At 48.0% G+C, this 25,719-nt stretch overlaps 2 protein-coding genes across 2 annotated transcripts in view; both read right to left on the bottom strand.

Moving 5' to 3' along the window:
- Window positions 1-368: 368 nt before the first annotated feature.
- Window positions 369-5,063, bottom strand: Bcl2l10 (BCL2 like 10). Its single transcript, XM_032909922.1, has 2 exons — window positions 3,716-5,063; window positions 369-989 (listed from the first exon to the last, which is right to left on the bottom strand). The coding sequence occupies exons 1-2, from the start codon at window positions 4,148-4,150 to the stop codon at window positions 867-869; spliced, it is 558 nt and encodes a 185-aa protein (XP_032765813.1). The 5' UTR covers window positions 4,151-5,063; the 3' UTR covers window positions 369-866.
- A 1,440-nt stretch (window positions 5,064-6,503) lies between these two features.
- The window catches only part of Gnb5 (G protein subunit beta 5), a 28,636-nt gene continuing 9,420 nt past the window's right edge, over window positions 6,504-25,719 (bottom strand). The window contains exons 2-11 of the mRNA XM_032909861.1: window positions 23,447-23,583; window positions 21,089-21,130; window positions 20,119-20,195; window positions 18,626-18,758; window positions 16,874-17,017; window positions 15,319-15,410; window positions 12,261-12,309; window positions 8,842-8,938; window positions 7,889-8,055; window positions 6,504-7,435 (exon numbers count right to left, since the gene is read on the bottom strand). Of these exons, the coding sequence (XP_032765752.1) occupies window positions 7,424-7,435; window positions 7,889-8,055; window positions 8,842-8,938; window positions 12,261-12,309; window positions 15,319-15,410; window positions 16,874-17,017; window positions 18,626-18,758; window positions 20,119-20,195; window positions 21,089-21,130; window positions 23,447-23,583 (950 nt within the window). The 3' untranslated portion in view covers window positions 6,504-7,423. The remainder of the gene's footprint in view (window positions 7,436-7,888; window positions 8,056-8,841; window positions 8,939-12,260; window positions 12,310-15,318; window positions 15,411-16,873; window positions 17,018-18,625; window positions 18,759-20,118; window positions 20,196-21,088; window positions 21,131-23,446; window positions 23,584-25,719) is intronic.

Here is a 25,719-nt window from a genome sequence, read left to right as displayed (position 1 = left end):
TATGCAGATTAAATGTTTAAAACAAAGCATTGTTAAGGCTGGAGAGACGGCTCAGTGGTTAAGAGTATTGGCTGCCTTTCCAGGGGACCCTGGTTTGATTCCCAGCACTTGCATGGTGACTCACGACCATCTGTAACCCCTGTTCCAGGGATCTGAAACCCTCTTCTGGCCTTGCAGGCACCAGACACATATGTGGTGCACAGATCATAGAAGCATAGCACACATATACATTATAAAAATAAGAACTACCCCCTCCCCATAGCAATATAAACCAAATCCTGGTTTATACTGGAGACAATAAAAGTAAGTTGTCATCAATTCGAGTTACTCCCAAGAAGAATTATAGAAAGACATGTTCTTTTCTTCTTCTTTTTAAATGTATACATTTATTAAGAATTTGAAGTTACTTAAAACTGTATTAAGGGGAGCATTATAAATTCAGAAGCCCTGGGAATGAGGCATGGAAGGATTTAGGTTTCAAAGGATTCCTTCAGGTTTCCTATTGCATTCTTCATTGCTCTGGGCTCTGGGGTTTAGGACCCCCTGCCCTGCCCCTGGCTACTTAACAGCAGCTGAGAACCCTGGAACAGATGGGAGTGGCTCTGCTGTGCCTGCAGCCAAATGCAGACAACAGCGCATCTAGTGAGTGGGTGCGGCGTTTTTCTGAAGTCCTTTGGAGTGACGTAGACCATCTCCCCACTTAGCAAAGAGCTACTTAGGCCCATCCCAAACCCGGAACTCCATGTAGCATGCAGGTAGAAATGTCTCTAGGCAGGAGGATTTCCTCAGTTCTTATCCAATTACCCAGAACTGTCCCTTAGAGGGCCCGCAGTTAGGCAGGTAAGATCGCTTTAAAAATTTAAAACTTATAAACATTTCCAGATATAAAAGACGACCGTTGCAAAGAAACAGGACAGAATAGCCCGGATCAGCAATCTTCTCCAGAAGCTGGGTGGTAAGGAGTTCTTGAAGAATTGGCAAAAGCCATCCTGCAAGGGGCAAAAGAGGAGAATTAGACTGTCTCTCCACGAACAGACCTGAGCCCCGAATACACAGCAGGTGCAGCCGGAGGGATGGCTCAGCAGTTAAGAGCACTGTCTGCTCTTGCAGAAGACTTGGGTTCAGTTCCCAGCACCTACATGGTGTCTTACACTGCCCATAACTCCTGTTATAAGCGATCTGACATCCTCTCTGGCTTCCCTGAGCACTGCACATCCACGGTAGACATTCAGGTATTCATCTACATCAAGGGTTAGCTCAGAGCTTAGAGGTCAAACATGCGATCAGCATGCACAAGGCCCTGGGTCAGGTTCCAGTATGAAAAACACTCCAAAATACATGGAAGGTTCTAGATCATGCCTTACAAACGAAAGGCACATGGCTACCAGATACCTTCCAGCTGGGATTTGTAATTAGCCATCCAACTTGCTGCATGAACAACCATCTAACTGCTTCATATGGCAGAGATCCCTCAATACGCCTCATACTTTACCTCAGTGCTTAGGAAAGGCAGCTTGGAGAACTCTATTAAGACCTCTCCTTACTCTCTGATCCCTTCCCCACCATCTCCAATAAAAATTGCAAAACATAAACCCTTGGCTGTTTCCTCCTTTGATAGCACCTGTCTGTCTTCAGTCTTTCTATTCACTCTTGACCTTCTCTCTACAAATCAAACTCAAAATGGTTTCAAAACTCACTGGGGACCTCGTGGGTCACAGCTCTGGTTACTCCTTTAATAAGTATCTTGGGTCTTACAGTCATAGGCCCCCTCTTTAGCACTCTTTCCCCTCTCAATGCATCCAGACTGCCGAGTGGTGCATGACACAGACTCATGGTGACCACATCCTTCCACTGTGCCAATCTCTGACTCAGAGACCCGGAGATGGGAGACCTGCCGACCATACCACCCAAGTCAGAATGTAGCAATCAGACATTGAACTTGGCGCCCGTTATCCCCAGACCACAAAAGGCTGGGAATGTTAGCCTTTGAACCAGAGGGTGTTCAGGCCATGCTGACTGGCAGCAGCTGCCTTCTCTACCTTCACAGCTTGCATCAAAGAAATAGCAGATACCCTGTTGAAAGTCAGCCCTGGAACTCCTAAGTCTCTCTTCCTCAAAGGGAGCTTAACCAACACCAGACTACCTGAGACCCTAAGTAATCAGGTACTATGGGTAGCAAATCCTGTATCGCGAAGGGACACTAACTAAAGGGTGAAACCTTCCCTCTTCCCTTCCTGCTCCAGAACCAGTGACAGCTACACACACCCATGCATCCACACGGATTCATCACTACGTGGCGCAAGACCTCCCCCTTCCTCTGGAACCTATGAGAGGGGATTCCTCACTTGGCCGTATGAACCTAAACTCTGTGTAGAGCTGCGGCCATGCTGCCTTCCCTTGGTCTTAATAACTCTGCTGGTGAATCTCTCTCCCAAAAGGGAAAATCTGCCCAAGTCTGAGATGTTATGAGAGAGAGAGAGAGAGAGAGAGAGAGAGAGAGAGAGAGAGAGAGAGAGAGAGAGAGAGAGAGAGAGAGAGAGAGATGGTAGGGGAAGGAGCCAGGACACAGAGGGAAACATCATCACTGTCTTCATGACCTCGTCAGAGAGGGTCCTGAGAAACTCAGCTGCAGGCAGTCTGCAGGCCCTGTGGCGACCCACGCATCAGGAGCAGGGCAGGTGTTAACACGTCCTTTCCTTTCACCCGTAGCTTAAATGCAGACTCCTGACAGGAGTGTGATCTGTTTGGTTTTTGTATAGCAGGTTTTAATAGTTAAGTTACATTTATTCCATAACACGGGCCACCTCCATTTTGATTCAACTCCTATGAAGAGGGGAAGTAAAGAAACCTGTGGCTAAGCTCAGCTTCCAAGGGGCCTGTTGTGGGCTAACCTAGGAGAAGAGCGAGCTTCTCCCTCCCTCCCTCCCTCCCTCCCTCCCTCCCTCCCTCCTTCCCTTCTCTGGTAAGGCTGGGGATCAAACTCAGGGCTTCACAGATGCTAACTGTGTACCATCAAGCTTTATCCTCATCCTACGTGTTTTCCTGGATCAGTAGCTCTGTAGCCGGAGGCTAAGGACTGCCTCTTTAGCCGACACCACCAAGATTAAGGACCATCGGAAAGCCAGAAGCCTGGAGGTTGCCCAGCAGGGAAAAGTGCAATGGCCTAAAAGTAAAGATCCCAGTCAGGGTCCCCACTTGGTGGCCACACACATTTCACAATCCCTAAGGCCTTACTCTAATAAAGGGTAAGAGAAGAAGCTCTGGAGGGCCTGGGCATGGCTACTGCTCCCTTTATACTACTTGGGCATATCAGACTTAATCAACCCTCCCTGACAGTCCTGGGGCAAGAGTTAGGGTAAGCCGCGTGTGCCCGGCTGCCCCTGAATGAACTTTTGTAAGAACTATTGAGCAAGAGCAGTCTGAGTGCCTATAAAGAAATCCCCAGGCTGGAGATGCGGTTCACTTAGTGCTTGCCCAAGATGCTCAAAGTCCCGGTCTTCCCTACGTAGCACCACATAAACCCACCACAATGACCTAGCCTGTAATCCTGGTGCTCCTGGGATGGGAGCAGGAGGACCATAGCGGCAGGAGAGAGTATCTGATGAGGTTTGAGGCCAGCCTGAGCTGACTATGTAAGACCCTGACATAAAGGCACTCAGCACAGCATCCTGGCCCCTTCCCCCAACCCATCTCCATCACGCTCCAATGGTCTCACCCAGCCACCGTGAGCCTCCAGCCAGGAGCGATGCCGTCCTGTGAGTCGATTGTACAGCAAGCTCACTATGAGATAGCAGTCTCGGTCCAGTAGGAGACGGTTTCTTTGATCCCTCCTCCGCTTAACAGTCCTGTCTTGGTTCATTAGCGTCCCCACGAAGGCCAGGAGCATCACCAGGCGGCCCCAGTTGAACTCTTGGTCATTGGAGAGCAACTCATCCGCCATCTGTGTCACCAGCTCCAGGCGGTTGCCCTGGTAGTCGCGGAAGGAGTTAAAAAGATCCTGGTGCTCCTGTTGGATCTGACTAGTCACAGAGCGCAGCAAGGCCGCCTCAACAGACGTGGGCACTGGCTCAGGGGTGTTCGGCGCCCGTGCGCAGAACAATATGTAGTCAGTCAGCAGCCGTCTAGTGCGATCCTGCAGCGGGTCACCCATCTTTTGGCCTCTGTACCTGGTCCAACCTTAGCCGGCTTTCTAGCCTCAGCTATTTCCCACTCTGACCTGCCTGGACATTTGGGAATATCACTTGCACCTGTTACAAGGAGAGAGCCGGGGGTGGAGCAAGCAGCAACAGCAGGAGACCCTCGAATTACTGTTAAGGACTAAACAGATGGGGGCTGGAACTTTCTAGGGGGTGAGTAGGTCTTGGACTTGTCATTCTCTTGCCTTAGCCTCCTGAGTTCAGGCTTGGGCCGTCAGGCCCAGCTAGTAGCGATGTCTTTACTTGATATTATTGACGGGGCCTACTTGTTTGGGAAATAAAGATATATAAACCATTTTGCAAGTGGTTGTCCTAGGCTACAGGAGGCAATGTGGTTCCAACCCCTGACTCTTGCCGATTTCTGACTTACCAGCTATGCCCCTAGAGCCCCTGTCTCTCCTCCACTGATACATTTCTAGTACAGTGAACCTTCCCCTGTCCTTGGGTTGTGGTAACCCCAAACTATAAAATTATTTTGTTGCTACTTCATAACTGTAATTTTGCTACTCTTAGAAACATAATGTAAACCTCTGATATGTAGGAGAGCTGACATATGGCTGCCAAAGAGGTCGAGACCCACAGGTGGAGAAACCCCTGCTCTAGTTCACAGACCTGCTGGGCTGTGGCCCTGTGGGCCCTCTTGGACCTCCTTTTTGACATTCTGTGATGCTGATGCTACCCCAAGCTTCCTCGGAGGCCCCTTCCCAGAGGTCAACTCCTCCCAGCTGTCCTGGTCCCTTCTGTATGCCCATGTTCTCTAGAGGCCTGCTTTAATCCTGGAGTCTCCCTGAGGGGAACGAGCGCTCTTTAGAGTGTTAAAGTATAATCCAGAACCCTTGCGAGTCCCCAAGACTCTTTCAGGGCTTCTGAGGGATATTTAAATATTTTTTTAAAGTTTTCTTTAAAAGATTTATTTTTATGTATGTGAGTACATTGTCGCTGTCTTCAGACACACCAGAAGAGGGCATCAGATCTCATTACAGATGATTGTGAGCCACCATGTGGTCGCTGGGAACTGAACTCAGGACCTCTGGAAGAACAGTCAGTGCTTTTTTTTTTTTTTTTCCGGAGCTGGGGACTGAACCCAGGGCCTTGCACTTGTTAGGCAAGCGCTCTACCACTGAGCTAAATCCCCAACCCCGCAGTCAGTGCTCTTAACCATTGAGCCATCTCTCCAGTCCCTGAGGGATATTTATACAATGCTAATGACATAACAAAAATATAAGCGGCTTTTGTTACTCTCAGTTCCACAGAGACTGCTGAAGTGGTGACAGTGCCATCCTGCTGACTGGGAGGGTGTCGTTCTGCATTCCAAGGGTCTCTCTGAGGAGCATGGGGCTGTTGCTGGGGCCACAAACCAGCACTAAGCAAAGAGACAGGCAGAATAGGATAAGACAGGAGACGACAATCTGAGGACACACATACATCCTGCTTCTCAGGGACAGCAAATCTTAGGCTCTTCAAATGCCCGAGGCCACCCTCGATGACAGTTTTACCAGTGTCCGAGGTGACCTTTAGTTCCCAGTACACTTCACAGAACAAAACTGAGCATTCCTTTAAAGGATGGGGTCCTGGGGCTGTACTTGTTGGTGGAGTGTTTGTGAATCGTGAGGGAAGGTCGGGGTTTGATCTCTGACAGCACCAGCCATCTTAGTGCATCTAGTGTGCAATGCACACTGGCCATCTCAGCGTACCAACACCTGAGAGGCGAAGGCAGAGGGGTCAGAAGTTCACACTCACACTCGACAGTGTAGAGGCTTTGAGGGCAGCCTGGGATACATGCTACCTTGTTTCTCCAAGAAAACAACAAGGGCAGGGCAGGGAGACTGCCAACTGCTACTAATTGGGCCTGACACCCTGAGTCCCATCCCCAGGCACCATGCAGTGGAAGGAGAGAGCAGGTTCCCACGCTTATACTCTGACCTCCACATGCACTCTGTGGCATGGGTACTCACCCCCCCCCCCAGAATTAAAAAAAACCCATCAAATAGATGAACGAATAAACATGAAAACAAACTAGAGAAAAAAAAGCGATGGGAAGATGGACCTCACTATGCAGCTGAGGCCGAGCTTGAACTCTTGGGTTCAAGCCATCCTGTCGCCTCTGCCCCATGGGCCTGGACTTACAAGTCTGTGCCATGATTTCTGTTAACACAGCATGTTAACACAGGAAGAGTTTCTAAAAGAACAAACCTCTGTACCTTTAAAAGAAAAAAAAAAGGAAGAGAAAGCAGGGACCTTGTGACGCATAGCGGCCAGTCGCTTCTAGAAGGGATTTATGATTCAAATAAAGACAAGATACCCCTCGGATAGCAAAGACATTATTATTCATGGCCTGCCCATCAGTCTGTGTCGGTACAGCTGCTGTGCAGGACATTCGAATATAATTTATAGGGACAACACACACATTATCTTAGGCATTTCTGATAACACTACTAGTAGGCTTTTAAATCAGTTTAGTGACCTGTTCCCATGCCAGAAGGTTCTGTTTGCTCTTGGCAGTATTGGTGCCAGGAATGGCAACTGGTTTTCCCCTCAAGTGTAGGGGAATGCTCAGCCCTAGACTGCATTTTTCACAAGTCAAATACATAGCCTGTTTTCTTCATGTGTCCATTTCATTTCTGAAGCCTCCCCCAGAACAAAACCAACCAACCAAACAAGCAAAACAACCCAAACAAAACATATTATCTAAAAAAAGACAACTGAACAGGTTGAAAAAGATACTTTTACCTAAAAACAGTTTTAAAAAGTGATTCTGTGTGATTCTGTACATTTGGAACTGAAATTTCCTTCTGTTACAGACCAGTGAACAGCCACTCTCACAGTCCATATAGCCGGCATGTCCAGACGATGGTTCTAGAAGCCACAGTCCACACCAAGAAAAGGTAGACTTTAAAGTGCTCTGAAGACAGACTGGATTCAAGGAAGCAATGAGGGACATTTGAAATGCTGACAGACGTGGAATTCTGGTGGTTGGAATAGCTTCAAAAACGGACAAAACTTCACAGAGTGTTTGAGATGAAAGAAGGGCTTGGAGGGCCAGTTGAAGAGCCAGGGCCTATCTGAGTATTTCCTGGGAGGGGGCGGATTTCCTGGAGACACTGGATGGGGTGAGCGAGTGCTGACTGTGAGATTGCTCCCATAAGCTACCTGTGGGAAGCCCTGGCTCATCAAGAGGTCATATCCACACGGGAGAGCACGTGTTCTTCTTGCACGATGGGAGAGGATTATGCCCAAACCTGAGAAGACACAGATAGATCCTTTTTAACAGTCGATAGTTTGTATTATAAGAGTTAAGAGTTGGGGTTGGGGATTTAGCTCAGTGGTAGAGCGCTTGCCTAGCAAGCACAAGGCCCTGGGTTCGGTCCCCAGCTCCGAAAAAAAGAAAAAAAAAAAAAAAGAGTAAAGAGTTTAAAGACAGGAAGTTGGGCTGCACACACAGACACACACATGCATGTATGCTCATACACACATATGCATGCATGCTCACACATGCATGCTCACACACTTTACTGAACAGGGCTCTCACAGGCTTCAGTTATTTTCTCGCCACCATGCTGAACACCTGTGTGGACGAGGCTCCCAACCTCCCAGACACCCTCTTGCCACCCCTGTGGACAGGGACAGAGACTGTTCAGGACGGCCACCGCCCTTCCTCTCCGTTCACACAGGAAGACGGACATCCTTCTTACTCTTAGAGTGTGATCCCACGATCCTGAGCAGAATGCTGTCCCATCAGGAGACACTCGCAGAGTGCTAACACGGTTTTCATGTCCAAACAGGATGGAGACCCGGGAGCCCTTGAGAACATCCCAGACATTGATGGTATAGTCATTGTACCCAGCAAAGAGCAGGCGGCCTGGAAAAGATACAATGGTTAAATCAGTTCCTGTTTTTCCTTTTTTGTCTCTCTCTCTCTCTCTCTCTCTCTCTCTCTCTCTCTCTCTCTCTCTCTCTCTCTCATTCACCAATTAATTTCCTCATTCATCCATCCATCCACCCACCCGCCTACCTATCCACCCATCCATCCATCCACCCATCTACCCACCCACACAATAAACAGATTAATCTAGGCCCACTGTATGGCAGGCAGTGTGTGTTGCCTTTGCAATTCCGGAGAAGCAGTCCTTGTCCTCTGGGGAAGGCACAGGACAGAGAGGAATATCACTGTAATGCCATTGGTAGAAGCCACCATGCTAGGGTCACATGTGTATAGGATGCCCCTGGGCCTTAAAGGAAGCAGGAACATTCCTGCCATTTCTAAACCTTCAACTCGAGTTCACAGAGATTAAGACAAAGTGACAGTGTTTTCAAGGGCTGAGCAGTAGTCTTTGATGCTTGGGTAGAGGTGCCAGAAAGTAACTGCAGCTTTGTATGGAAAGATAGACTTAGAACAGGAGGGTGTCCCATCAACACTGCCTTGGCTTCTGTTAGCTGCCTCCCAGAGGGCAGGGTTGCAGGGGTTTCAGAGCATGAAGTGGGAAGGGCCAGGGATGAGGTGAAGAGAGGGTATCTGAAGGTCCCGTGTGGCCTCAGCACATCGCCTCACAGAAAGCTCAGCGATGGGAGGCTTGGCACAGAGCTGCTTTGTTCTTTTTAGGTCTAGTCCTACAGTCCCGGGGAAGTTTCTGAGGTAAAATCTTACCACTGAGGGAGAAATCCACGCTCGATGCTCCAAATATAATACTCTCCTTGGAGTAGATGGCAACCTCTCTATCTGCCCTCAGGTCATAGAGGCGACACTGAGGTAAAAGAAACAAAGGGACAATTACTTCTGGCTTCAACTTGTAGAAGTACAGACCGGCAGCTTCTGTAGTTTGAGGCATGGCAGGAGAAAACCTCTTTAGTTCTCTCTCCTTCTGTTCTCTCCTTCAGTCCTATTTCCAGTTAATCTCTATGGGTCAGTAGGGACTCAAAGACGCAGTGAGTGTAAAAGGTTTCTTCAGGTACAGAGACAACATAGAGCCCTGCCTTCTCCTCCTTGATGAAGCACGCACAGGCATTGTGGAACATTCCATGATGCTTAGACATTCACAATGAGGAAATGAAAGTCACCCCAAGTCCTAGAGGCATTTGCTAATGTCTGGGATGTTAGTTTTTTGTCCCCTACTTTATGTGTGTGTGCTGGACAGTTGATGTCAACGTGACACAAGCTCAAAGTCATTTGAATAGAAGGAACCTCAATTCAGAAAACGCCTGCATAAGACTGGATTGTGGGCAAGCCTGCAGAGCATTGTCTTAATTGGTGATTGGTGGGGACACTGTAGGTGGCGCTATCCTGGGCTGGTGGGCTGCTATAAAGAAAGCAGGCTGAGCAAGCCATGGGGAGCATGCCAGTAAGTGGCACCCCTGCATGGCCCGTGCCAGTGCCTGCCTCCAGATTTGAGTTCCTGTCCTGGCTTCCTTTGATGAATAGTGATATGGAAGTGTAAACCTTAAACCCTTTCCTCCCCAACTTGCTTTTTGGTCACGGTGTTTCATCAGAGCAGTAGAAACCCTGACTAAGACTGTGTGGAAATGGATGGGGTGGGTGTTCACTGCTGGCTCTGTCAGCATTATGTGGCAAGCACTTACCAAAATTAGTCTTCAAAGAAGATGATTTACATGTCAGTCCAATATTCCCCATGTGGCTATGTCTCAATCTGTTAGGCAATAACCAGCTAAACGTTCTTCTTATGGCTAAACTTTCTCTTTTATGCACAATTCTATGATGAACATGTGTGTGTGTGTGTGTGTGTGTGTGTGTGTGTGTGTGTGTGTGAAGAAAAACTGATTTTTGAATACACTACAAGGGACGATGGCCTGGGCAGTAACAATAGAACTAACTCCCATGATGAACATTTTTATATAAAAATCTTTGTATACATGTTGATGTCTCCCTGGCATTGGCTTAGGAGCAGAACCCTTAGAACAGAATTGTTTCTGTGAAACGGTGTAGCCAAAATGTATGCCTTTATATTTTGTTACACATTCTTGACACATCTAAGAGTTTTAAAAGTATTATATTATTTATGAATGTGAACATGGATGTATGTGCCTGTGTGTGCACGAATGCACACATGCATGGGTGTGTGGGGAGGACAGAAGAGGGTGTCAGGTTCCCCAGAACTGAAGTTACAGGAGGTTGTGAGCCACCTGACAGGGGTGCTGGACTTGAACTCAGGTCCTCTGGGAGGGCAGCAAGTCCTCTTAATCTCTGAGCCATTTCTTCAACTCTGAGATTTCACTATCATCAAAACTCAGAAAGTTCTCTTGTAACATCTTCCACAGCAGTGTCTTAGAGTGAAGCCCTTTAATATTTGGTATTTTTGAGAACAACAAGAAAAAAATTTTCTTTTAAAAACATATGTCATCATAATTTGCCACTTGTAACACACTGTGAGAACTGTATCTGGTTTTAGGTAAGCAGTCATTGCCTGAGGGCTTCTAAGTAGTGAAAGGCACGAAAATATTTACTTACAGCAAAATTTGTTTCTACAAAATTGTGTAGCCAAAGTGTGTATGCCTTTATATTTTGTTACATATTCTTGACACATCTAAGAGTTTTGAAATATTTTATTATTTATGAATGTGAATATGGATGTATGTGCCTGTGTCTAGGTTGGCCGTGAACTTGCTGTGTATATGTAGCTAAGGATAACCTTGAACATCTCTTCCTCTCCTACACTGACATTACAAGCATTGAACCGCCATGCTGGCTTTATGCAGTGTTCTTTGTTTTGTTTTGTTTTTTAAAGATTTACTTATCATATATAAGTATACTGTAACTGTTTTCAGACACACCAGAAGAGGGCATCGGATCTCTTTACAGATGGTTGTGAGCCACCATGTGGTTGCTGGGATTTGAACTCAGGACCTCCTGGAAGAGCAGTCAGTGCTCTTAACCTGAGCCATCTCTCCAGCCCCATGACAGTGTTCTTAATGGGGTGGGGGAGGAGAACTTACAAAGAGCTCTCTCCAGATGGAAGATTCTTTGAGTACATGATGGCATGCCAATAATATGAAATACCAGACAATTATTGAGAAAATACGCAGTGAAAAATGCTGGTTGGTCACAGACGAGCGCACACAGGTTGTCATCGTGTGAAAAAGACAAATATTCACACAGGCACTGTATTTATGGAGAGAAAGGGCAGTCAGGATTCATTAAACTTTTTTTCTTAGGAAAGGAGAGGAAATTCCTTCCATTTTAATTCAGTGGCTACACATAACTTCTGTGACTAGAAAACAAGTTTCAATAAATAAAATAAAGTTAAGGTATAGTGACAGTTTTGGAATGTTGGCTTCTTTAAAAATACAGAAATATAAGAATGTGCTTTCATTTTAATCCCAGGTGTAGGGGTGTGGGCTGCTTCGGGTGGCCCACGGCAGCGGACCATGATTCTCCTGTGCTCTAGCAGAAGCATGGCTTTGCCAGCTGCAGGTAATTTCCGTGATTCTGGGACGTTTGGAATTCTGGGAACTGTCAGAGGGCATATAATGCTAGGGGGGTTGGCTGTGGTTTGTTAGTAATAGTCATGCTCAAAGAATAAACAAGGAGAATAGATTCATCTCTCTCTCCTCTCTCTCCTTTCTCTCCTATTTAGTGATAGGGGGTGAAATTGTGGGGAGGGTAAAGGTTGGAGGAAAGAAGAACCTTCGAGGTAGCCAAGGCACCACCGCTAAGGGGCTGGAGAAATGGCTCAGCTATCAAGACCACCGGCTGTTGTTCAAGGAATCAGGGTCAAGTACTAGCACCTAGAGAGTGGCTCACAATCATCTGTAATTCTGGTCTCAGGACATCCCAGTGCCCTCTTCTGCTCTCCAAGGGCACCAATCATGCATGTGGTGCAGACGCACATTAAGGCAAAACATCCATGTACATTAAAATGCATAAGTAAAATTTGAGAAAAAACAAAACAAAACAAAACTAAGGCCTGATGTTTTCCTGTGGTGTTTTCTGGTCCTTCTTGTTGTTTGGCTTTAAATAAAATTTCCTTGCTACTTCTGCAAAATGTAAAGTAAAAACAAGCTATTACCCCTCCCCTCTGCCTTGAAAGGGCTGTCAGTAACGGAGAAACGTACCGTGGCATCATCTGACCCGGAAGCAAAAGCATCTCCACTGGGGTAGTATCTGCAGAGAGTTGGTAGAAAGCCCGTTATGAGGAGTAGTCACGCCCATGACTCTGCTCATGACCCAGGAGAAGGCATCCTAGGTCACACAGCCAGAAGCTCCACTTCTGGGACACAGGACTGAGGGGAGCCTCGTGTGGTTGGACCACCACCCTCTCAGGTTCCTCGGGTAAACCCAGGACAGGGGCATTGCCTTACAGAGAGGTCTGCTGAGGGCCAGATGAAGTCAGTGCCTTCACACCAGGTACTGAGCAGAGCAGGAGCAGTCCTGCAATGCACCTCATTCCCAAAGTGAGGCTCAGAGCACAGGGGCAATGGAGTCAGAGGGACAGAGCCACATCAGCTGTCGGCACTGTCAGGACATGCCGGGCTTTGGGCAATGACATCATCTTCCCCAGCCTGGTTTCCTCATCTGGACATCGAGGATAATTACGCCTGCCTACATGGTGAAGGTGAACAAGGTAGTGAGTACCAAGAACCCAGCATGCTGCTAACTAAAAAGCCCCAGTGGGCAGTGGCATCCTGCCTTCATCTTCTCGGTACTCAGGGGGAAGTATGGATGCTAGATTATAAACCACAGGCAGGAGCAGAGTGGAGGTATTTTTTATTAGTTTGTTTATTTACTTATTTACTAATAGGTGGGGTCTCATGTAGCCCAGCCTAGCCTTGAAATCTGTTCGTGAAGACCTTGAACTTTGAATCCTCCTGCCTCCACTCCTCTGTTCTGAGAGTCCAGGAGAGTTACAACATCCGGTTTTATGGCCTGCTAGAGAGAGAACTCAGGGTTCCGTGTATACTAGTTAAGCACAATGCCACCTGAGCTACATCCCTGAATGAGCATCTTTAATCTCTTCATGTGTCCCTCCCTTTCGATGATCTTCTTTCTGCTTACAATGGCCTCCAGCCTGCAGCCTGCGCTAATAGGGAAGGTTGGTTCTGTTGTTTTTAATGCATACAGTTGTGTAGGTGTAGAAGGTGGAGGGCAGCTTCGGGTGTCAGTCTCTGGAAAATGACCCCCTCCTTTGAGTCAGGTTCTTTTGCTGACCTGGAGTTCACCAAGAGGCTAGATTGGCTGGCCAGTCAGCCCCAGATGGGGATGGGACCCCAGGTGAGTCCTCTGCCACCTCCGTGCTGGAGTTACAGCCACCTGCTACTGTGCATTGCTATGCGGATGCCCAGAGATTGAAGTTGGTTTACAACCAGCCCCAGGTTGACTTTGGGTGACTACCTTACAAAGTTTCTGACATGAGGAATGAGAACAGGAAGGTTGGAGGGAAAATGTCCACAAAGTTTATTTAGCTGTCTGCCCCATGCCATTCTCTGAACATATTATGTGTTTTTTAAAAACTATGTTTGTGTGTCTTGTGTATGTGAGTGTGTATGTAAGGTGTATGTACATGTGTGTGTATGTGTATGTATGTGTCATGTGTATGTGTATGTGTCGTGTATATGTGTGGGTGTCTTGTATGTGAATGTGTATGTGTCATGGGTGTCTTGTGTGTGTATGAATGTATATATGTTGTGTGTATATATGTGTGTATGTGTATGTATATGTATATGTCATGTGTGTATGTATGTGCCATGTATGTGTCATGTATGTATGTAATATGTTGTGTATGTATATATGTGTGTGTATGTGTCTTGTGTATGTATATGTATGTGTGTATGTATATAGGTATGTATGTATATGTGTCATGGGTGTCTTGTGTATATGTGTGTGTATGTATGTATATATGTTGTGTGTATATATGTGTGTAAGTATATGTGTCATGGGTGTGCATGTGTATATATATATTTATGTGTGTCATGTGTGTATGTGTGGGTGTTTTGCATGTGTATGTGTTGTGCATGTGTGTGTATATGTTGTGTATGTATATATGCATGTATTTGTATGTATATGTTTGTGTCTTATATGTATATATGTGTGTGTATGCATGTGTATGTATGTGTGTATGTATGTGCCGTGTGTGTATATGTGTGTATGTTTATGTGTCCTATGTGTGTCTTGTGTGTTTGTGTGTGTGTTCATGTGAATGCAGGTATCCTAAGAAAGCCAAAAGAGGATATTGAATCTCCTGGAACTGGAGTTAGAGGCAGTTGTGAGTCATCTGATGTGGGAGTTGGAAACTCAGAGGAGCACGTCTAGTGTTTTCTCATTAGGCACGATGGCAAATTTTAGGGCTCTGAGTAGAAAGATGTTTTATACTGAGCCATGATGTGACACCTTCTGAACAAGTTAAATCCTATCCCGTTTCTAGAACCCCACTTCTGGAAAGCTTGCTACCAACTGAGCATCTCAGCCTGGCTGACTAGGGTTCTCTTGACTGAAGTAGCCCCATGCTGTTCGATGCCCACCTCTCGTCTGTCCTTCCTCAATGCCCACCTCCCGTCTGTCCTTCCTCTAGTCTTCCCTGTGTAAACAGCCACTGCTGACTGACTGTCCAGATTAGAGATGTGGGCTTCCTGAGCTCAGTGCTTCTACAGTGTGGCCCATCTCACCTCAGTGCCCTTTCTTAGCAAGGCTGGCTCTTCATCCTCCAGGCCTCAGTTTAAATGTCACCTTCTCTGAGGCCTTTGACCCCCTAGAAGCAGCCCTGCCCAGACATTGCTATCCCTGTTCCTCATCCCCCCTCCCCCATTGTATACGTGTGTTTCTTTTTGTGTCTGGTCTGTTTCTTGAAGGGCAATAGAAGCTTTATCTTCCATGCTCACTGCTGTAATCCTATTTTGGAGGGAATGCTTGGCATGGATGCACTCAATACACACATGAAGATTGCCTCAGAAATGGTGGCTCACGTCAGGAGGGTATGGCTTGTCTCTAAAGCAAGTAGATGAAGGGCTCCTGGGACCTGGAACCTTTCCTGTTGAGGAACCTTTTTTCTCAGGTAATCTCTGGGGTGTGTGTGTGTGTGTGTGTGTGTGTGTGTGTGTGTGTGTGTGTCTTGCTAAGGATGATCTAAACCTCAGTAAAGCCCCAGGTCAGAGGACCCCAAATATTTTACTTACTGACCGGACACTGTTGACATCAGACTCATGAGTTTCAAAGGCTTGCACGCACTGGCCAGAGCGCATGTCCCACACCATGGCCTTCTTGTCACAACCCTACAAACAGAAAATCACGCAATTATATACTGCAAGGACTATGTACAGACAGGGATGAATCTTAACAAGTCACTCTCCTCCACCCATTTAGCCTGAGGAAGGAGACCTTCCCAGGACTGCAGGAGGGCACATGACGCCCCCTCCCTTCTTTTGTGAACTTCTGAGTTGGAGTAAGACCTTCAGTGTCTCCTCCCTACTTCCTCCGAGAATTTTACTTTCCTTCACTCCCTTCTACTCTCTCCTCTTCCTGTCCACTTTCCTCAGTCCTGTGGCAAGCGGGTGTTGGTACATGTGGTGGGGGTGGGATGGAGTCTGGGTTGGTGACACCAAAGGATAGGTGGGTGGGGTCCAAACAGAGTAGCCAAGAGCCTCAGCTGTTGGAGGTGTAGAGCCGACCTTCAGCAGAGCTAGAAATGGGCTCCTCTGGGCTGTCTGTACCTCAGCAGCACACTGACCTGGGGAACAGCTGTCCCAGACTCTCCTCATAGGCCTGCCCTTGAACAATTAGGGGAGAGGGCAGCAAGTCTCCCCCAGTCCCAGTCTTCCCCCTCAACCCTGATGTTCTCTCTGAGTCATTCACAAGGCAGACACTCATAGACAAAAGATTTCTCATATCATGTGGTAGAGATTCTGGAAAGCTTTTTGATGAATTCCCACAGAGCTCCAATAGCAAAAGGCATTCTCTCAACAGTTACATGAACTGATGGCTTCAAGCACTCAGGTTTGTTGACTTCAAAGATGTGAGGAGGCAAAGGTGACATCTTAGGAGCACCTGCCATGGGGTATAGGACCCCGAGAGTTTCACTGAGGACAGAGACAATAAAATTCAAGAACCTTCAACTTCCTGCTGGATGCTAAGAGACAATATAATCTACAGAGATAAGGGTCCTATCAAGAGGGCAATGATTGAGCAGGGACGGTGCAATTCTGCAAAGGCACAAGGAGAAGACATACGCAGGTGGCCAAACACACGGGAAGAAAATGAGGACTCAATGGTATGAAATCCGTTAGGCCCATATGTTGAACCCTAGAGTTCCTCTTCTGTTTCCTGCATCCAGGGATGAGGAGAAGGAGAGTGGTGGCCAAAGGATGTGGCATGGGAGTGTTCTCCAGCCCTGAGCTCTGTGAGTCCCAGCACTGCCTCATCTTAGCATGCAAGCACGGTGGCCCATGGTTACGCTAAGAGGCAAACTTTGAGGGACCTTAAATACATGGTGACAGACACACACCCTGAGTTGCAGCATTCAAACGGAACATGCCAGGTCTCTATAGAGACTTCTGAATGGTAGTGACAGAGCGGAGGGGCCTGGAAGAAGGAGGGCTGTAGGAACTGGGGTTTTACAGCTGCAGGGGGCTGAAGACACTTCTAGGAAAGAGACAGGACCAGAGCTAAGAACAAAAACAACACCCAGCATCTACCTCCCTGGTGGACAAAAGACCCCAGAGAGTTTCTTTGTGTTTACCCCAGACACGAAGGTGTTTCCAGTTTCTGAGGGGGCCAGGTCCAAGCAGAGGACATCAGCCCCATGGCCATGGAAGCTCTGCAACAGCTGTCCACTTTCCACATCCCACAGGGCGCAAGTGCCATCACCGCTGGCTGTCAGGATCTACACGAAGAAAGAGAGTTGGGGAAGGTTAGCTAAAGGTTTAGCCTTCCACAGAGCATAGCAGGCACACACACACACACACACACACACACACACACACACACACACACACACACACACACACACACACACAGATACACACACACACACATACACACACACACACATACACACACACACACACACACACACACACACACACACACACACACCACTGAGTGCAAACACAAAAAGTCTCTCCTACAGCTAGAAGGCCAGAGCGTGCACCATAACTTCCTGTTGCTTGGGCAAATGATCCTGGGACTCTACGTGCTTTTCTGTTCTCTCATGTGAGCACGAGGACCGTCGGAGTTCCACACCCATGTGAAAGCTAGGCAGGATGGTGTACACATATAATCTCAGTGCTGGGGAGATGAAGACAAGCGGGTTCCGGGGACTTGTTGGATGGCCATCCTAACCTTACTGGGGAGCTCTGAGGTATAGTAAGAGACCAGGTCTCAAAAATTAAGATAGAGGCTCACCTCTGGCCTCCACATGCATGCATGTGTACACATGTATGAACACACACACACACACATGCTCACACACACACATGCATGCATACACACACTCATACCCCCTAGCTACTTGCTCCAGGAAATACTGTTGCAGAAGAAAAGACAGAGCCAGCCCCATACAACTTACTTACCAAGGTAAACAGACCACCAAGTCTCATTTTAAGAGTCATAGCTTGCCAGACTTCCTGTCTAGCACTATCAGGTCCTAAACCAGGTTTCTGCCTGCCTTGCAGATCTGTGTGACTGAATCAACTATGGCAACAGTCATAACTTGCTATAGCAATGTTGTCAGAGTGTTAGACGTGTACTGTCCTGGCTGTTGTTTGTGCAAAGTAAGGCACAGACTTAATGCCCATTACATTTTGCTCTTGCTTTTTTAAGTTAAAGACTAATTTTGCTTATTTACAGGAGTGAGTTGTGAGTGTGCGCGCGTGCATGCACGCACCTTTGCAAGCTGAAGTCACAGGTCTCGGATTTCTCATAGCTGTAGTGATAGGGATGCACTTTTGGGAACGCCTAGCTTGTTATGAGCCATCTCTCTAGCTCCGTTTTTATCTTTTGAAGAATAGAACATAGGGTTGGTGAGATGGCTCAGAGATTAAGAGCACTGACTGCTCTTGCCGAGGTCTAGGGCTTAGTTTCCTGCACCCACAGTGGCTCACGGCCACCTATAACTCCAGGGGAAATCTGACGCCCTCTTCTGGCCTCCATGGGCACTGCATGCACGTGGGTGCACAGACACACATGCCGGCAAACGTAAGGCAGTGTACAGCTCTGAAGCTCAGCGCTGTGGAGTTTATATTGCCTGCCTTACACACAGCATTCCCACCCTCGCCCGCCCAGAGCAGAGTGCTCACTACCACAGCCAGAGTTTGTCTCAACTCTACATCCGGAGGCCCAGCTTTCCTCATTTTGATTTTATTAGGAACAGTGACCAAGGAGAAACGGCAGGCGCTTCCTCTGGAGCCTGCGCTACACAGAGCTCGCCTTACCCTGTATTTCCCAGATGTGCTCTGCAAGGGGAGTGCCCCAGGGGGATGGGGGCACTCACCTGCATGTCTGAGTTGGTGAAGCTGCAGGCAGACAGGTAGTTGGTGTGCATAGCGACAGACTTCTTCTTGGCAGCCATGTTCTCGTTCTTGTCAAATGTCAGTGGGTACACAGAACACTTATTATCAAGACCACTATCGGAGACGACAGAAGAACCAAAGGTTGGCATGGAAGGACAGACACACACATTCTTCTCATTTATACTGACTGTGCAAATGCCTTTCTTTATTACTTTCTTTATGTATTTATCTTACATTGCAACCTTTTCCCCTTCAACTCCACACCCTCTAAACTATAATCAAACCCACAAAAATGAATATGGAAACTCCTTTCCTCAGTTCACCAACAGCTCGCCATGTGTGTGGGAGCGAATGCAGAACCAGCTGACACAAACGTAACATCAACTTCTAAACAGATCAGGGAGCACACGTACATCTCCCCCAGATAAGGACGTTCCTTATGCATATGCTGGTCTTTATTACAGCCGAGAGATTAGCAAGAGCTCCCCACCAGCTAACACTGAGCCAAGGAGCTGAGAACCTAGCGCCTGGAGAGATGACTCAGTGGTTCAAAGCACCAGCTGCTTTTAGAGAGAACCTGGGTTCGATCCCAGGACCGCAGCTCACAACCATCTGTAATTCCAGTTGCAGGGCCTCCTAAGCTCTCTTCTGGCCTTCGAGGGCATCGGGCATGCATGCAATGTATAGACTATACAAATAGTCATAATAAGATTAAATAAGCAAAAAATGGCAAATGCAAAATATCTATGAAACTGTTAGAAGCAAGGGAGCACACGTTGCTTCTGCAGAGGACCTGGCTTCATTGCTCAGCACCCCATATTGGCACTTTAGTTCCAGAGGGTCCAACACCCTCTTCTGACCTGGTGGGCACTAGGCATGCACATGGTGCACTCATCCATGTACATGCAGGCCCACACTCAGACACATAAGTAAAGTAAATAAATCTAAATTTTTAATTGAAAGAGTACTGTTTGTGTGTGTGTGTGTGTGTGTGTGTGTGTGTGTGTGCAAGAGAGAGAGGGAGGGAGGGAGGGAGGGAGAGAGAGAGAGAGAGAGAGAAAGAGAGAGAGAGAGAGAGAGAACAGCATGTGTGTGGATGGCAGAGGACAGCTCTCAAGAGTCGGTTCTCTCCTTCCAGTGGGATCAGGGTTGGACTCGGGTCAGCAACCTGCACAGCAGACAAGAGCTGAGCCATCCCGTGGGTCTCTGTGTGGCGTTTCATGTGTATACTGGGATTTGAACTTGAGGCCTCACATTCATTTACCCACTAAGCCATCTCCCCGGGCCTCTGGCTGTTTTTTATTGTTCAGGGCAGCGCTTGGCCAGATATTATTAAGGGTTGCTCATTCTGGGCTTTATTGTTTTTCATGGTTTAGAAAGTAAGCCCTGTACCAGTTTTAAATGGCTTGGATTTTGGAATATTTGCCCATACAAAGCAGTAGTTTGTGGCTAATGGGACATTTGGAAAACTTACCCACAAGCAATGGCACATCCTGATGGGGCATAAGCACACGCCATCACCCAGGTGCAAGGCATGGTGACCGCGTGCTCCTGAAACATTAGCACCAATCAGGAATGAAAAGGGCACGTGCACATGGGTCTTAATGTCTGAGCTTTTACAAAATACAAAAAACGGGGTCCCTGATGTGTCACCATTTACATGGCAGTGGCGAGGGATGAAACTGGGCTTTGCACTGACGAGGGGACTCAGCCTTCTGGTACCAACCAAATCTCAGTTAGTGAGAGACAGCCTGCTTTCCTCCACTGGTTTTTATCCTTTGCCAGGGCCTGACTGTTGGTGACTCTGCCCTGGAAAACGGCCCTCACTTGATCAGGGCATGCTCGCTGCTGAGTCTGTTAACCTGCTTAATAAAGTAGACTGTACACTTTGATCCCCTTTTCTACAGTGAGGAACAAGCCTGTTGCTGCAGACAGATACTGGCACCGGTCTTCTCAGACAGCACTGTCCTGTACAGAGGGTGGGCCCCGGGCTGCAACCACGTCTGCATTTAGAGTTTCGGTCTTTATCTCATGGAAACAGTCTAACCTTAGATCTATCTGAGATGTGCATGCTGAGAGCACCCTTGCCTTGGCCTCAGACAGCCCCACACCACAGCTTTGCCTGTCGGATCCCCCCGCAGTCTCCTACCTCACCTGACCTCTGTTCGTCTCTACAGGGTTATGGGATCCAGCCAGACATAGAGAGGGGAGAAAAGACAGAATTTGATCCTTTCCATCCTCACTCATAAGATAAATGCAGAGCACATCATGTATGGGATTTAACAGGTTCCTCTTGCTGTACCCTATCTGGTCAGGGGTGGTGGTCCTCTAGGGCTAGGGCAGGGAGCACTGGCAGAGTTGCTGTTTCCATGGTGGTTCACAGAGCTCTAGAAGGGACTGGGCTGGGAACCCGAGGCCCAGGAACCCCTGGGAGGGTACCTCACCTTGTTAGTAGTGAAGGAATCCCAGACAATCACCTTCCCATCCTGGAAAGAGAAAAAAACCCAACAGGTCAGGAGTCAGGACCTGGCAGCCTGCTCTTATCAGTAATGGCCGAGAAGTCCACAGAGCACCCTGTCCTGATGGGCAGTGAGGACAGGCAGTGGAAATCCAGGATGATCGAGACCTCCCACCTGCCCGTGAATAAAGGGGAGTGAGGTGGATGGGGCTGGGTTTTCCAGTGAGCTTTATAAAGGCTCAGCTCTCCGATTTACAATTTTTGGTTTAGATAAAGTGAGAGAATGCAAGACTCAGATACCCACAGGACAGGGCTTAGGTAGCCTGGGTTGGCTTAAACCTCGATATGTAGTCAAGGATGACCTGGAACCCTGGATCTGCCTGCCTTCAGCTCCTGAGTGCTGGGATGACGGGCATGTACCACCATGCCTAGCTCAGACTCAGTGTATTAATCCCTGAGACGTGTGGAGGTAAAGGTGGTGAACGGAGCAGGAGAGCGGGCTGGAAAATACCCGGTGGAAGAAGCAATGTTAAAGTGGCAGAATCTTTCTCTACCACATCTGGTGGGACAAGCCTGGATAATGCTGAGTGACTGAGGTCAAAGAGCACAGTCTGGGGTCCTTCAAGATCCCAGGCTCACATGGCTTTAGATCTAATTTCTGCCTAAATGGCCAAACATGGATGAGTTAGGAAAGTCAATGTTTCATAATACAACCTGGGCTCTGCGTGTGCATGTGAGGGCCCTCTGTACTCCCCAGACATGGACACTGATTCAGTGTGGCTGTTTCCTCTGCCTTGCTGCCTGCCATTTCCCATTGCCTACCCACTGTGCACTCTGAAGTCTCATTAAACTGTGATCTTCCACAAGCTGACGTACATGCCAGGCGCCCACATGCCGGGAGAGAACTTACCTCCGCCCCCAGACCCGACTCCCACTCACCTGGGTGAGTAATCTCTTTTGTTAAAGGGAAAGGGTTACTGGTAATCCAAAGATTGTTCCAGAATCTTCAATGTCTCCAGTCTTGTGGTGGTTTGAAAGGACCCCATAGGCTCATGTGTGTGGATGCTTGGCCCTTTAGGGAGTGACACTGTTAGGAAGTGTGGCCTTGTTGGAGAGTGTGGCCTTCTTAGAGCAGGCGTGGCCTTGTTGGAGAGTATGTCACTGGGGGAGGGCTTTGAGGAAGCCCTCAAGTCTGTCAAGTGTGGGACACAGTCTCCTTCTGCTGCCTTGGATCCAAACACAGAACTCTCAGCTCTTTTGCCTGCACCACGTCTGCCTGCACACTGCCATGCTTCCTGCCATTTCAGTAATGGACTAAACCTCTGAACTGTAAGCCAGCCCCAGGTAAATGTTTTCCTTTATAAGAGCTGCTGTGGTCACGGCACCTCTTCAAACCCCTAACTGAGACAAACATCCCCCTACCACTCTGGAGCAGAGAGGGACGCACAGAGAGTGCGCAGAAGTGCTCACATGGCCCCGCCTCAGAGTTCCTCCTGGTGCAAGAGGGGCCAGGATGTAACTGAGCTGGTAGAGCCTGGCATGTCTGAAGCCCCGGATTCAGTTCTCAGCACTTCACACACTGGGTGTGGTGGTGCACATCTGTAATCCTAGCACTTCGGTGGTGGAGGCAGGCGGGCTATAAATTCAAGGTTATCCAAGGTAACAATGGTTTTGAGGTCAGCCCGGGAAACAGGAGATACTGCCTTTTTTTTTTTTTTTTTTTTTTTTTTTTTTTTTTTTTAAAAAAAGAAACCTGTGAGTGGCAGAAAATCCCTCTCAGTTAGTGCGCTTGCAAAGACTGAAAAGTCAAATAGCCAAGCAGCAACCACGTCACAAAACCAAGTAAAGACGAGACAGAAGCGCTCTAAAACTGTAAGTCTGCCGTGGTGACATAGGCTCCTCGTAGCCTCATAGGCTGAGGCAGGAGGATTGCAAGTATGAGAACAGCTTTTCTAATGATAAACTAAACAATAAATAAAATTTAATTAAGATAATGGTTGAAACAGGGGAGTCAGAACTCTGCTTTACTCTCAGGTGTTTTTAATATGCATGGTGATAAATGGATATTTATTTATTATAGATATAAAATCAAAAGCAAGCGCAACACAATGCGTTAGATCTGAAAGTCACACAGCAAATTAGTAACACCTGTCTGAACCAGAAAGACACTGTCTAGAGCATGCACATTTTACTTTTCTTTTTATTTGTGTGTGCGTGCGTGCGTGCGTGCTGCGTGCGTGCGTGCGTGCAGGGAAGGCCTGGTTCTTGAACAGTCAGGGCAGTGGGCTGGGAGAGGTACTGAGGTTGCACAAGAAGGGCAGTGTGGCAGCCACACATGCAGTACCTGTGAGGAGCTCACGATCCTCCTCTTGTCTTTGCACCAATCCATGCACAGGACTTTGTTCCCGTGTCCTTTGAGGGTCCTTCTGGTCTTCATGACAAACTGGCCCAGGGCCTCCACCCTCTCGGCCACCTGGTGTACTGCAAGGACAAGAGCACAATCAGTTCCGGTATCCAGGGCCAGGCACTAAGGCCCAGCAGGACCAGGAAAGCCGTTGTCTCCCCAAAGGGCTTTTATCCTCTTATTCTTAGGGCATGCAAAGCTTTCTTGTAAGGCTAGAGAGCTCAGGCAGAAAGGGGTTCTCTCTGTGTTTAAGACCTGATAGTTCTCAAAGTATTCCTGTAGGCATGTGTCACGGGACTAGCAAGACACTTCATATTTCTAAAGCATTCTACTTTCCCCCAGCTCAGAGATGGGCAGAGCTGACGGTAGAGTATGGCGGCTGTCTCCATGTGACAGCAGACACAAAGATTCACACAGACTCTTTGGATAATACAAGTCTATACAAGTGGCTGGGAGCCGGGCTGGCCCAGTATTTTACCTTTTAGTTCTTCTGCGAGGGGGTGGGGTTTGTGCATGTGTGTACCTGTATGCTTGTGTATGTTTCCGTGTGTGTTTGTGTCTGTGTGTCTGTTTGTGTGCATATGCTTGTTTGTGTGTGTGTTTGTATGTGTATGTATGTGTATGTGTGTATGTGTATGTGCATGTGCATGCATGTGTGTATGTGTATGTGTGTGTGCATGCATGTGTGCCTGTGCGTGTGCATGTACGTGTGTGTGTGTGTGCGTGTGCATGCGTTACATGTATAATTCCAGAAGACAACCTCAGATGCCATCCTCAGGAATGATGTCTCTGAGACAGGGTCTCTCACTCAGTCTGGAATTTTCCAATTAGAGTCAGTGGGCTAGCTATGTATCTTCCTGTCTCTGCTTCCCCAGTTCAGGGGTTAGAAGTGCACACCAGGCATTATTGTGGGGTGCTGGGGATTGAACTCAGGTCTTAGTGTTTTCATGGCAAACATTTTACTGACTGAACTATATCCAGCCTCTACCCCCTTCTACTCACAAGGGAAACTGACTTTATAAAAACTTGCTGCCTGGCAGTAAACGCTGTATGCATCTAACTGTCCCTAGCAAAGGCCTGGGGCATGCTGGGAGCTGCAGGAATCCACAAACAAGCTCTGGGCCAGCGATGCACGTGTGAGATTGCTGAAGAACTCTGAGTCCACAGAAATCAACATTGTCCTAAAAGTCTGGACAGAACCCGCTCGTGACATCAGAGCCCCTACAGCAGCCTCATGGGTTTAGAGAGACGTGGCTGATGCTGGTTAAGCGCTGACAGTCAGGAAGTAGAGTCCATCACGAAGCTGAAGGGAGATGGAGGCCTGTGGGGTTCAGGGACTCCCCTCCACGGGAGGCACCCAAGGGGTACCACTCTCTTCCTGGTTAGAGACTGAACCAGGGTAGGCCTGGGCTCCCGTGCCTTTTAGCGATCAGGGGACTTAGGGAACGGCCCAGCGAAGGCCTGGTTCTTGAACAGTCAGGGCAGTGGGCTGGGAGAGGTACTGAGATGTTTCTTTCATGGGGAAGCTGATGGTGGACTTCCTCTACCCTGTAGCTGGAAGCCAGGGCCATGACAGCTATGCCCGTCATGAGTATCTTCCTGGCTTCCTTTCCTGTGTTCTTACCTCGACTCCGAGTCCAAAGAGCTGTCTTATAGAACCACAGTACAGAGATCCACCCCAGGGAATTAATGCTGGCTAATACAGACCCCGCTGTACGCTAGCCCAAAAACACCCTTTACGGAAAAGGTAACTTTGAGGTCACTCACAGCATCCTTTCGACCCTTCAGTCCCTGTCTGGTAATCATTCATGATGACGTTCTGCCCAGAAACACTTGTCAGGAACTCCACGGGGAGACAACTGACAGAGGCACATGCCTATCACCCGTCCCTCTTCTGCTGATGGTGACTTTGAGTACTTGGTGAAGGTGGCCCGTCAGATGTCACCCCCCCCTTACATCATGAAAAATAATGTCTGGGGATGTATTATGACAAAGTAGGGTGCTGTTCCTCCTACTTTGAGGTAGCAGTTCTTGACAAAGTCTCTCACTAAACTCAGGCGGGCCTCAAACTTGCTAGGTAGCTGAAGATGACCTTGAATGCCTGGTGCTCCCGTCTCCACCTCCCCCATGCTGGGATGGCAGACATGTGCCCCCATTCGTGGTTTATGTGGTGTCATGCCAGGAAAGCGCTCAACTACTGAGCGACATTCTCA

Source organism: Rattus rattus, chromosome 8 (assembly GCF_011064425.1).
Source record: "Rattus rattus isolate New Zealand chromosome 8, Rrattus_CSIRO_v1, whole genome shotgun sequence".
Classification (NCBI taxonomy): Eukaryota; Metazoa; Chordata; class Mammalia; order Rodentia; family Muridae; genus Rattus; species Rattus rattus.
Note: the sequence above shows the minus strand (reverse complement) of the source record. Positions and strands in the feature narration are given on the sequence as shown.